Source organism: Pleurodeles waltl, chromosome 6 (assembly GCF_031143425.1).
Source record: "Pleurodeles waltl isolate 20211129_DDA chromosome 6, aPleWal1.hap1.20221129, whole genome shotgun sequence".
Lineage (NCBI taxonomy): Eukaryota > Metazoa > Chordata > Amphibia > Caudata > Salamandridae > Pleurodeles > Pleurodeles waltl.
In genome coordinates this window covers 1094881416-1094893670 of record NC_090445.1, presented here as the reverse complement: position 1 = coordinate 1094893670, position 12255 = coordinate 1094881416, and the positions used below count along the sequence as shown (strand labels likewise).

General features: G+C 44.0%; 1 protein-coding gene across 1 annotated transcript in view; it reads right to left on the bottom strand.

The window, feature by feature from the left end:
* BMS1 (BMS1 ribosome biogenesis factor) overlaps positions 1–12255 on the bottom strand; it is a 123155-nt gene that overhangs the window by 74947 nt on the left and 35953 nt on the right. Inside the window, exons 14-16 of the mRNA XM_069240194.1 lie at positions 11695–11771; positions 9887–10075; positions 9150–9338 (exon numbers count right to left, since the gene is read on the bottom strand). Of these exons, the coding sequence (XP_069096295.1) occupies positions 9150–9338; positions 9887–10075; positions 11695–11771 (455 nt within the window). The remainder of the gene's footprint in view (positions 1–9149; positions 9339–9886; positions 10076–11694; positions 11772–12255) is intronic.

Here is a 12255-nt window from a genome sequence, read left to right as displayed (position 1 = left end):
TGGCGATAGCCAGTAGGTAGTTATAGTTACTACCAACTTTCCCCATAGACAATTCTTTTTTTGTTTAGCTAATAACTTTGGCGCTGTTTGACGCATCTTCACGAAATTTCCAACATTTGTACGCTAATTCGTATAGCTGCTGTTTGTAAAGTTTCAGGGTGATTCGTCAAAGGGGGTTAGAGAAAAAAGGAGGGCCGACAAAACACTTTTCCCCCATGTTTTGTCTATGGGTATTTTCCAATATTTTTAACACCACTAAAGCCCGAACCTCTGAATGGATTTACACCAAGTCTGGCAGACTGATAGATCTTGGTCCAAATAGATCTCTTTTTGATATTTGGTGTAAATCTGTTCAGTAGTGTTGAAGTAATTAAAGGAAATAAAATATAAATATCCAGGGACGCGGATCCACTTGTAGTGGATATTGGACTAAAAGAAAGGCCCTGATTGGCTGGCCGCAACCTGAAAGAAAAGTTGCAGTCACCATTTCCTTCCTCGCTTGGGCTGGGGGGGAGAGGGGGGGGGGGGGGGGGAAACAAGCACTGGCAAAGCTAGTCTATTGCGTTTGTCAATTTTTTTTAGACATGTTACACAGCAGCGTGAGATGCTGCGCAGCATGTCTTAAAGTCAAAAAAAGGTAGTGTGCCATGCCTCAGCTTTGCGAGCTGTTGTGCTACATAGCTTAAATTAAACATTAAAAAAAACAATGACGTGCCCATATCACGTCATAAAGTGTTTTTTTTTTTTTACTGTAAGCTATGCATGTACAAACAAGTTAAAATAATTTTCCCTTTACTTACTGTGCAGTTTATATTCTTGAACAAATGTTCATTGCACTTACCAACTTATCAATGTGTAGGTAGCTGTAACACTGAGCACTGAGAGACTGTGGCGTTATGGCCAGAGAACCAGGATTGAGTCTCGGCGCCTGCTCAACATACTGTGATTCTGGGCAAAGCAGGAACTAGCAGGGCATCAACAGGAGATCTAGAAGTTGTGTTAGTTGTAGGGGATGTTTTATCAGTGAGAAAACCAGAGCTCGATTGTCCTCGTTCTTCAGTGTGGCGCAGAGACAAATGGTGGCAAAAATACAGATTTATGTTTGTGTCATTTTAAAACGAGAAGAGAGGAGATTTCCCCAAGCCTGTAAAAATAAATATGTCCTTGTGTAATGTAACCTGCGCTCCTGAAAAATGCTCCAAGTCATTCCCAGTGGATTGCCAGCTATATAAAACAGACTACGATGGGGTAAGAGGGGGGCAAGTAGCAAGAAAGCTGACATGCAAAAGAGTCAGCCTTTAAAAAACATTGTGGGATTAAGTAAATTTACATTTCCTATCAATTCAGTTTTTTTACGCTTTCTATTTTAGAAAGTTTACTTTGCACTTTCTCTGACTGAAATCCTCAAACCACCAGACATCGAAATAATAATCGAACCATGAATCACACACAACATTTTGCGTACTTATTTCTGACCCTTCATGGTTGTTGTTGCATTTACTTGAGGACATGATAAACCACTACAGACAAAACACTCGAAGCAGAAAGAAAATGTGCTTTAGCCAGATGTAAAAAAAAAAAAACAGAGGGAAGCATGGTGTGATGAGAAAAGAGAACAATGTATGTGATTTATAGCAGTGCAAGGCAGCAGACTCACTGCTGAGCTTTTGGCTCCTGATTCCTTGGCAGAGAACATAAGGAAATGCAAAAGGTAATGGTTGTGGTAATTGGTCCAGAAGAAGGTACAGCAATGTAGCCACCCTGCATTGTGTAAACCTTATCACTGAACGGTTTCCATTGTTTCCGAAGCAAATAACCAACTAAAGGGCACAAAGGCATTTTTAGTGGGCAGAGCGGAAACACCCACCAGTTGCTGCGCTCTCACAAAAACGTACAACTTTTCTCAGCCACGCAAATGAAGAGTACATGCGTGACGTGCGTGCACAGAGGCTGGTACAAGCAGCGACGTGGTTGAAAAGGCTCTGTTACAGAAAGGAGGGGAGACCTTCGGATAACATGTACACGGTTACGGAGTGTTAAAACTTAAATAAAAATGAAGTACCTCGAGGATCAAGCGGCTAGTGGAAGGACAATTGCCACCAGCCAAAGGCATCAGCCAGAAACTGTTGTTGGTCCAGGCATCAAGTAGAAGTCAGAAAAGAAGAAGTGACCCTTGATGATGCGACCCTGAGTAAGTCTGTTTTAAGATTTTTTTTTTAAATTAGAAGAGAGTTCACAAGCACAGCACAAGCACAGTGCAGGCAAAACCTAACAAGCATTTGAAATGCAATGGGTCTCGCGTTTGCTCGTGTTAGAGCTATTAGCGTTGTAAACGCCTAACCAGACTTTTTTTGCCACATACACTAATAATGAAAGGTAAAACTGTGTCACATATGCGAGCCGATGGTCTCCATGAGCTTGAAGGAGACTTGCAGTGAAACTTATCGGCAAAAGTGCAATAATCCATGTTACCGACAAGGTGCAATTATCCATGTAACAGGGTCGATGTCATGCCAGATCGTGCTGCACAGTAAATAAAAAGGTAAAGCAGTCCAGAAACCAGCTGAAACACGACGCCTCGTATGTTTTGGTAGTTTACCGGTGCTCTTGAGGAGGGCTAAACAAAAGAAAAGGCATGACCTATGCATGCCTTTCACAAATGTAATCAATTGATTTATAAAAGGCGAGCCCACGAACCAATAAAAGTGATGGGCATAACATGGGCCTGGTTAGAAGCCCACAGAGATCGCAACATGGTCCAGAGCGCTTGTGCACGCTTGACCCTAAAAAGGGCAAAAACATAGAAGGTACTTAGGATACCTCAGGATAGAGGTATCCCGACCCCATATGACACACAGAGGGCTCCCTTATGGGCAAAAAAGAATTCCTTTTTCTTGGGCTGATCCACCGATCCACTGCAGCGCTTAGCACGGCCTCCTGTGTAAAGTTGCATTGGATCTGCAGATCCAATGCAGACAACAATTTAAAAGATATACTACCAATCAGACACGAAAACCCCAATGCGCACGGCCAAAGGCCGTAAGCAGCTTGGGGTTAGGTGCATGCAGAAAGGATTGCCACAGGGGCATGCAGCAACCTACGCCGCGCATGACCAAAGGCCGGCCATGACAGTGGTTGTATTAACGCATAGTAATTATTATATATTATTATATATTACTTTAAAAATGTTTTAAAAGAAATTCACTTAAAAAAAAAACTAAGGTTACAGGGACACTAGTTAGGTTCTGAATTTACTCTCACAAACCACAGGTATTCAGAGTTATTTCAAGTAACTATAACTTGTGGCCTAAGGTAACTATAACATGCACCCCGCCATTTGACTGCTAACGTTTCACTGATATTTTTACTGACTTAATAAAAGTGCTGTAATATCTGGGTTAATTAGTAGTGCATGGTGAAAGTGCGAGTTTTACTTACTTTAGGCCCCAAAGTATAGTTACTTGAAATAACTCTAACAATAACTGTAAGAAGTTGGCTCTGTATGTACTATTTCAAAGTAAGAAATAGCATGTACAGAGTCCAAGGGTTCCCCTTAGAGGTAAGTTAGTGGCAAAAAGAGATAATTCTAATGCTCTATTTTGTGGTAGTGTGGTTGAACAGTAGGCTTATCAGAGGGTAGTGTTAAGCATTTGTTGTACACACACAGGCAATAAATGAGGAACACACACTCAAAGACAATTACAGGCCAATAGGTTTTTATATAGAAAAATATATTTTCTTAGTTTATTTTAAGAACCACAGGTTCAAGATTTACAAACAATACTTTAAATGAAAGGTATTTCACTCAGGTATCTTAGGAACATTGAATCATCACAGTAGCATGTACAGTTTTGGCAAAAATGGCAATAAGCTATTTTAAAAATGGACACAGTGCAAAAAATCAACAGTTCCTGGGGGAGGTAAGTATTTGTTAGGTTCACAGGTAAGTAAAGCACTTACAGGGTTCAAAATTGGGTCCAAGGTAGCCCACTGTTGGGGGTTCAAGGCAACACCAAAGTTACCACACCAGCAGCTCAGGGCCGGTCAGGTGCAGAGGTCAAAGTGGTGCCCAAAACACGTAGGCTTCAATGGAAATAGGGGTGCCCTGGTTCCAGTCTGCCAGCAGGTAAGTACCTGCGACTTTAGAGGGCAGACCAGGGGGGGGTTTGTAGGACACAAGCAGGCACAGAAAGTACACCCTCAGCGGCACAGGGGCGGCCGGGTGCAGAGTGCAAACAGGCATCGGGTTTGCAATAGGATTCAATGGGGAGACCCGGGGGTCTCTTCAGCGATGCAGGCAGGCAAGGGGGGGGGCACCTCGGGGTAGCCACCACCTGGGCTAGGAAGAGATCCGCCTGGGGGTCGCTCCTGCACTGTAGTTCGCTTCCTTCAGGTCCTGTTGGCTGTGGGCGCAGTGTGTTTTCCAGGCATCGGGTTCCTTGAAGCAGGCAGTCGCTGTGGGGGCTCGGGGGTGGGGTCAACTCTGGCTACTCACAGGCTCGCAGTCGCCGGGGAGTCCTCCCTGTAGAGTTAGTTTTCCACAGGTCGAGCCGGGGGCAGCGGGTGCAGAGTGGAAAGTCTCACGCTTCCAGCGGGAAACGTGTGGTCTTTAAAAGTTGCTTCTTTGTTGTAGAGTTGCAGTTCTTGTGAACAGGGCTGCTGTCCTCTGGAGCTTCTTGGTCCTTTCAGATGCAGGGTAGTCCTCCGAGGCTTCAGAGGTCGCTGGACCCTGGGGGACGCGTCGCTGTTGGTTTTTCTTGAAGTGGGGAGACAGGCCAGTAGTGCTGGGGCCAAAGCAGTTGGTGTCTCAGTCTTCTCTGCAGGGCTTTCAGGTCAGCAGTCCTTATTCGTCTTCAGGTTGCAGGAATCTAATTTCCTAGGTTCTGGGGAGCCCCTAAATACTGAATTTAGGGGTGTGTTTAGGTCTGGGAGTGCAGTAGCCAATGGCTACAGTCCTTGAGGGTGGCTACACCCTCTTTGTGCCTCCTCCCTGAGGGGAGGGGGGCACATCCCTATTCCTATTGGGGGAATCCTCCAAAATCAAGATGGAGGATTTCTAAAGGCAGGAGTCAACTCAGCTCAGGACACCTTAGGGGCTGTCCTGACTGGTGGGTGACTCCTCCTTGTTTTTCTCATTTTCTCCCCTGGACTTGCCGCCAAAAGTGGGGGCTGTGTCCAGGGGGCAGGCATCTCCACTAGTTGGAGTGCCCAGGGGCATTGTAACATGAAGCCTGAGCCTTTAAGGCTCCCTGAGAGGTGTTACAGTTCCTGCAGGGGGGAGGTGCGAAGCACCTCCACCCAGAGCAGGCTTTTGTTTCTGTCCTCAGAGAGCACAAAGGCCCTCACCACATGGGGTCAGAAACTCGTCTCTCAGCAGCAGGCTGGCACAGACCAGTCAGTCCTGCACTGACCAATTGGGTAAAATACAGGGGGCATCTCTAAGAGGCCCTCTGTGTGCATTTTTTAATAAATCCAACACTGGCATCAGTGCGGGTTTATTATTCTGAGAAGTTTGATACCAAACTTCCCAGTATTCAGTGTAGCCATTATGGAGCTGTGGAGTTCATTTTTGACAAGCTCCCAGACCACATACTTAATATGGCCACAACTGTACTTACAATGTCTAAGAATAGCCTTAGACACTGTAGGGGCATATTGCACTTGCAGCTATGCCCTCACCTGTGGTATAGCGCACCCTGCCTTGGGGATGTAAGGCCTGCTAGAGGGGTGACTTACCTATGCCACAGGCAGTATTTTGTGTGCATGGCATCCTGAGGGGGATGCCATGTCGACTTTGCCTTTTTCTCCCCACCAATACACACAATCTGCAATGGCAGTGTGCATGTGTTAGGTGAGGGGTCCCTTAGGGTGGCACAACATATGCTTAGGGACCTTCTCTGGTCACAGGGCCCTTGGTACCACTGGTACCTTTTACAAGGGACTTATCTGTGTGCCAGGGGTGTGCCAATTGTGGAAACAATGGTACATTTTTAGGTGAAAGAACACTGGTGCTGGGGCCTGGTTAGCAGGGTACCAGCATCAGTATCAGGCAAAAAGTGGGGGGTAACTTCAACAGGGAGCCATTTCCTTACAATAACTGATTAATTTCTCTGGTTTTGTGCAAGTAAATTCTGTACACAACTATAACAACCCTTTAACCTTTGCTTTTTTTAAAGTGAATTCCTAAGTTTTTTTCAATTCTATTTCCGTTTCCTAACTATAATGTTCCTGTAACCTTCGTTTTTTTTTATTGAATATATTTAAGGAGCTGGGTATTTATGTAGGGCACATAAGGGGATACAATATGCAAGTAGTCTAAACGACCCTTATTGATTTACAGGGGTTTTCCTCAATAATGCCAAGTGCTCTATTTTGTGGTAGGGTGGTCAAGCGGCTCAGGCTAATCGAAGGAGGGTGTTAGGCATTAATTGCACACACAGGGTCAACAAGCGAGACACTCAAAGAAGAAGAAACCCAACATCAATTTATACAAGTAATAGATGTATATGTATTTTCTGACACCTCCTCAGAATCAGGCAAGTACTTTTTTATTCAGTGATTTTACAAGAACTAGAAAGCCACTGTATTTACAGAGTAACGCTGTAATGTAATCCTATGAAGAAAAACATATACTGCATATGGTTAATGGTCAACGACTTACAGAACTGCCCTTCTGGACTTAAGGTAAGTGGGGGTCAAGGTCCAAGGCAGCACCAACAGGACACCTAGGTTGGCTCTGGGGCGTCCGGGTGCAGAGGTGCATTTCGGCAGCAAGCACCCTGTTCAAGTCAATGGGAAATGGTCCTGATGAGAAGAAGCTGCAAACAGTGACAAGGGGGCCAGTTTGGTTGAACACATAGGGGGGCTTAGGTCTAAAGGGTTTCTGTCACTCAGGGACAGCATTAGTTCACTGGTACTTTGGCTGTGCAGTGTTGCTTTGTCCAGCGGCGTTTCTCTTTGGGAGGCTCTCACAGTTCTCGGTTTCCTGCAGAAAGAGACTGCAGGTGTGGACTGGGGGGACCAGTCCAGCCAAAACCAAAGGGCGGCTCAGCTCTAGAGAGTTTCTGGATCCTGTTGGCACCTTCAGTTCACTTGGACTTGGGCTGTGGGGCTTTGGTGCGGAGGGGCTTTTCAGCATCACGTCACAGTGTTCAGAGGCTCGCTCTCAGCATCGGTGACCTGGTGACGAGGGGAAAACAAGGCAATAGGGACACTCTTGATGCTGGCCTGGTGGGTCCTGATGTCCCTCAACGGTAGATCTGTCTTGTGCAGTTGGAGTCCGAATTGGACCACCAACAATCCTTGGTTATTGCAAGAGGTGCAGTACCCCAGTATAGGTGCAGGGAGACTCCGGGAGGGGTCAGCATCTAGGGCTTTGATGAAGATGCAGGGCTGACCTCCTAAGCTCCAAGTAATCGTCTCCTGGCTTGTTGTTCTCTCGGTGAGCCCAATGGCCTACGGTGCAGAGTACCGGACTTTGTGACCAGTGCCTGCAGATGCACGGAAGCAGCTCCTCTACTCCAAGGGAGATCATTCCTGGTTGCTGAGGTGCTGGACGGTCCTCCAATGGTGTGGGGTGGTTGTCCAACTCTTTGCGATGTTGGTCGGAGCAATTGTCGAAGTGCAAACAGCCATTCAATATTGAATTTAGTTTCAGCTGTCCCCCCACTTTTTGCCCCATTTAGAACTACTAGATGCTGGTTTTCGATTCTGACAGTGCACTCAGGCCTGCGAAGCAGACCTCAGTGCCAGTGCTCTTTACCCAAAAATGAGTAGCCAAATTGTAACTCAGTTGGCATGAACTTTAGCATATATATTCTCCAAACAAAATTGCAGACCACTGACGGGGTAAATTGATGGTTTCTTTCAATGAAAAAGATGAGTTTCAGCTAGGACGCCTTCCTCAATGTTCTAAAAAAGTCACAAATTCGGTTGGAGGATTTCCCATTAGGACCAGCGACTAAGGACAGCAGCCATCCGTCACTCAATGTGGTGATCTTCGGCTGCCATATTAGCGTACTTTTACATAATTGTATTCCCAATGGCAGCCCCAGTATTTCCCCCTCATCAAGTTCATTTAGGGTTAAATGCCTCAGTACTCCATCTCTCCTTTATAGGCATTTGAGCATACAGGGACTGGCAACTGCATTAACGTTTTAACGGGCACCTTTGATAAAGTCCTGTCACACAATAGGAAAATCATGCCCGCAGGTTTAAGTTCAATAACTAAATAACCTTGGGCTGAGTTACATATATTATATACAGTGCTAATGTCGTATATAAAAATAAGTAACGTTATTGAATACCTCTGTCCTGCATGGTAAGATACCAACAAATGGCCTGCGATGTGCTTACTTGCGTGATAAAAGTGCTAAGTGAGAAATGATGTGTTGTAGAGGGGATCTATATACTGCTCTCTGTATAGATAATTTCTATCTTGAAGAACAACCTCCCTATTCATACAGCCCACACTAATGGTCCATCTGAACTTCTACATGTGTTCTGCAAATTGCTTGTTTCCAAAGAAAACCTCTGTGGTGGAAGACCCTTTTTTGTTTTAGCTCCTTCTCCAACTTCATGAAATATTGTTGGAAACTCAATTCCTTCAAAACCAGCCTGTTCTACACGTGCTATGCATATTGAATCCTCCACCTACTACTACATAGTGTTGTCTACATGCGCTTTCTATGGCTGACGCCGTAGTATTCAGTCATTTAATGGCTCAATGGCAGTCAATGGGGAAAAACACACAATGCAGCAGAGGACAAGAAGCAGCCATGGAGGGACGGAAAGGAGATCTGCCATAAACACAATAAAAGCAAGCGTTAATAAGAATAAGGCCAAGTGCAGTGTCTATACCCTACAGCCGCCAGTGCTTCAATCATGAATGAGAAAGATCATTTTGAAAGAAGCAGAGAAAAAAATATTTACGTCGGTACAGATTGCACTGACAAAAAGGGCACCACTTTGAAGTCTGGAATGAAACTGGTCATTAAGTGCTCCACAAAGCTATACTGAAATTAAAACATTAACACTCTTGCCAAATTTAAGTGGGAGGCGAGAGGTAGGATGCTCAACCAACACAGTCAAACTAATATGCCGTTTGGTCTCAAACAGTGATTTGAGAAAATAGTGTACCATCATCTTACCTGTATGTAGCCAACATTTCCTTCGCTGCTGCCCAACCCACCAAGGATCATGGGGTATCGCGGATCAAAGTTCACCACAAATTCACATGGGACACTCTCAAGCTCAATACGAAGATACATTCCTGGCCGGAAGCCCTCATACTGCACCCTGATGTCATCCTCTTGGTCTTCAAACTCAGCACGATTAAGCTGTATGGGTTACAAAGCACAAATACGTTCAGGAGAACAGTTGTCAATGACTTTCTGTAAAGCAGGGTTGCTGTACACTTGCCGATCCGAGCATGTGTGTCCATATGTTGGCCCCTTCCACTTTGTGTGTTCGGAGCAAAGGGATTTTCCATCTCTCCACCCTAAAAAGTGCACCTTTCAAGATCAATAACTTGCGACATTGAGAGAAAATTTTACTAAGTTAATTCATTAGTAAATCTGCTATGCAGATAATATATTTATATGCAGATTAAGTAAACTAATGGACAGAAGAAAGATCAATCTAAAACAATGATTACAGATTTCCAACTTTTCTCCAACAGGGACAAAGAAGTCTGCACTCTTCATTTTCTGCGACCATCCCCATATGCTTGAAAGGTTTAACAAAACATTCTTTTCCACAGTGAAAATAATGCAGCAGACTGCATCTGTACAAATAACTTCACAGATATGTGTATTACATTTCTAGCCAGGATGCAATATTGAGCAGGTTATCGAAGTTATGCTCGTACTGCAAACCATCCACTCACATCAGCCTGCTTCTGCATCTCCCCCTTCAGGTCATCAAAATAGGTGGCATCTCCATCATCATACTCTGCGTCAAAACGCTCCTTGAGCTTTCGTTTCTTTTCTAGGAGCTTCTTCTTCTTATCTTCTTCCTTTGGAGCTGCACTGGGATCAACGCTTTCCTCTTTTTCCTCCTCGTCCTCACTCGTCATCTGCATGTAAGAAAATTTAAAATAATGGTTCTCAAGTTTTTGATGGAATGTTCTGTTTTTCTGTTGAATGAACTTGGCGAAGAAACTAGCACAAAAGGCAATGCTTCAGCGAGGTAGGAACTTTGGGGAATGTACAAAACCTCTATTTTTTAAGCCTTAGTTTCAGAAAGCTCTGCAAATGCACTGATCTTAATAAGTAGTGCCACCATCATAACGGCTCTGCTAATGCACACATGCATAACCTCTGCAATATGATTTGAGTTCAGTTAAAGTAGTACAACCTTGAGCAGCTGACCATCTGCAATGTCAGTCTTTGGTTCTCACAATAGCTAGGTTCATGCACATTAATTATGTCCTACAGCATTCAGTGATTTGCAGTGTTCGCTGTGCACCTGAGCCTAGAGAGTACGGACTCTTCTTCCCAAACTACACTAGCTGAGGTTAAAGGACAAAAACTCTAGCACCAACGGGACATGGGAAATGAAAGATTTATCTGACAGAAAATGCCCACCTGATCAATGACAACTAAATACCTATGTTTTAAGGAATGCCTCCCGATAAACCTGCTAAGTTATTTTAACATTTCAATTGCTAAAACTGAATGTTGACGGTGCAATGACGGACTTCCCAGGCAGCTGAGCACGCTACATGGTTCTTTTTTTCATCCAAACACTGAAAAATCACCAGTATTATAGAAATGCTTCACATGGTTAATATGCTTAAAAAAAAAAATAAAAAAAAAAAGTTCCCACCAGTGACAGTGTTCTTTTGAACTGTGATTTTATACACCGTAATGTTGCAAAAACAATCGTCCATTAGTCATTCAAGCAAAGCTCCAGAGGTACTCATAGAACAAAGACATGGGTTCTAGATTAGCACCTAGACTATTCTTCGAGTCCCTATTAAGAGAGACGCATTGGTGGAACCCCATACCTCTGGCAACCGGCAAGATTATGAATTTGCATACCAACAAAGACAACATATGCATAATTACTTCAAATTCAGGGAGGAAGTAAGAACTTTGCTCTAACTCTAATTCACCTGGCTGCAAGAGTAAGAGCAGATATGTGACATGAAACGTTCACTTTACTCAACACCAAAACAATTACTACACAGGTCGCACTCGTAACCACGTCCACCCTACCTATCGAGATTATAAGCTCTATTCCTCTTTGCTTGACTAACCCGTTAAGCAAAGAAGCCCATGTCGGGATAGGACTCCACTCTAGTCAACACACGACCCTAAATATACATCCAAAATGCATGCTATCCAAGGTTCTTCAAACCAAGCACAGACTACAGACCAGCATGCTACTTGACAGTAATGTGATTTGGCACCATCATCAGGAGGTAGGAAGGGTTATGGACACTCAACTACAATGCAATTAGCTTTTATAATTATGATGATAATGTAACCTACATTGTTGACCTGTGTTACAATGTCCTTTGTGCTCAATCTTGACCATATAAGAAAATAGAACCTCACTTGCATGTTGAATGCACATTCTGACCATCTTGCACATCTTGGACATAGAAACTTTAGAAACCTACTAACTCTTCAAAAGTGGCACGCTTGATGGTGCGCGCACATAAGTACACAAGTAGACTGTGGGACCTACTACTTCTTCTGGAACTGCTGACTTCCCTTTGTGCACATCCCCAGTCTCCAGATCTTCAAAGTCACCATATAATTCTTCTGCAAGAATACAGGAAAAAAAACATTAATTAACAACAAAGCACGTCATCGAACTGACATGCCAACAAATTTGCTCTTCCAGCAAGCGGACATGTTTCTCTAAACACAAATGTGAAAGCCCAGTGTGGCTTGGTTATAAGGACAACATAGAATATTAGAAAATGTATGTTAAAGGGGTGCCTAGAAATCACTAGCACATCTTGTGGCTTGGCTAAGGTACAAGAAGAGTCAAACAGTGTTCAATGAACATAGACTCGAACATCTGAATGCAGTAGTGTGAAGAGGAATTGGTAAACACTAAGCAGTTCTCTTTTTGCTATTTAACCGAAAGACCAAACATACATACCAAGGACTAAGCCTTTTCTTGAGGTCAAGCCTGAGCATTTTTTCATGCCATAAAATATTAGAAGCTTAGAGGCACACGTGGAGCAGCCCTAGGCGAATCATGCATTGAGGCTTCTATACCGCAATCCCTTTCAGTCTG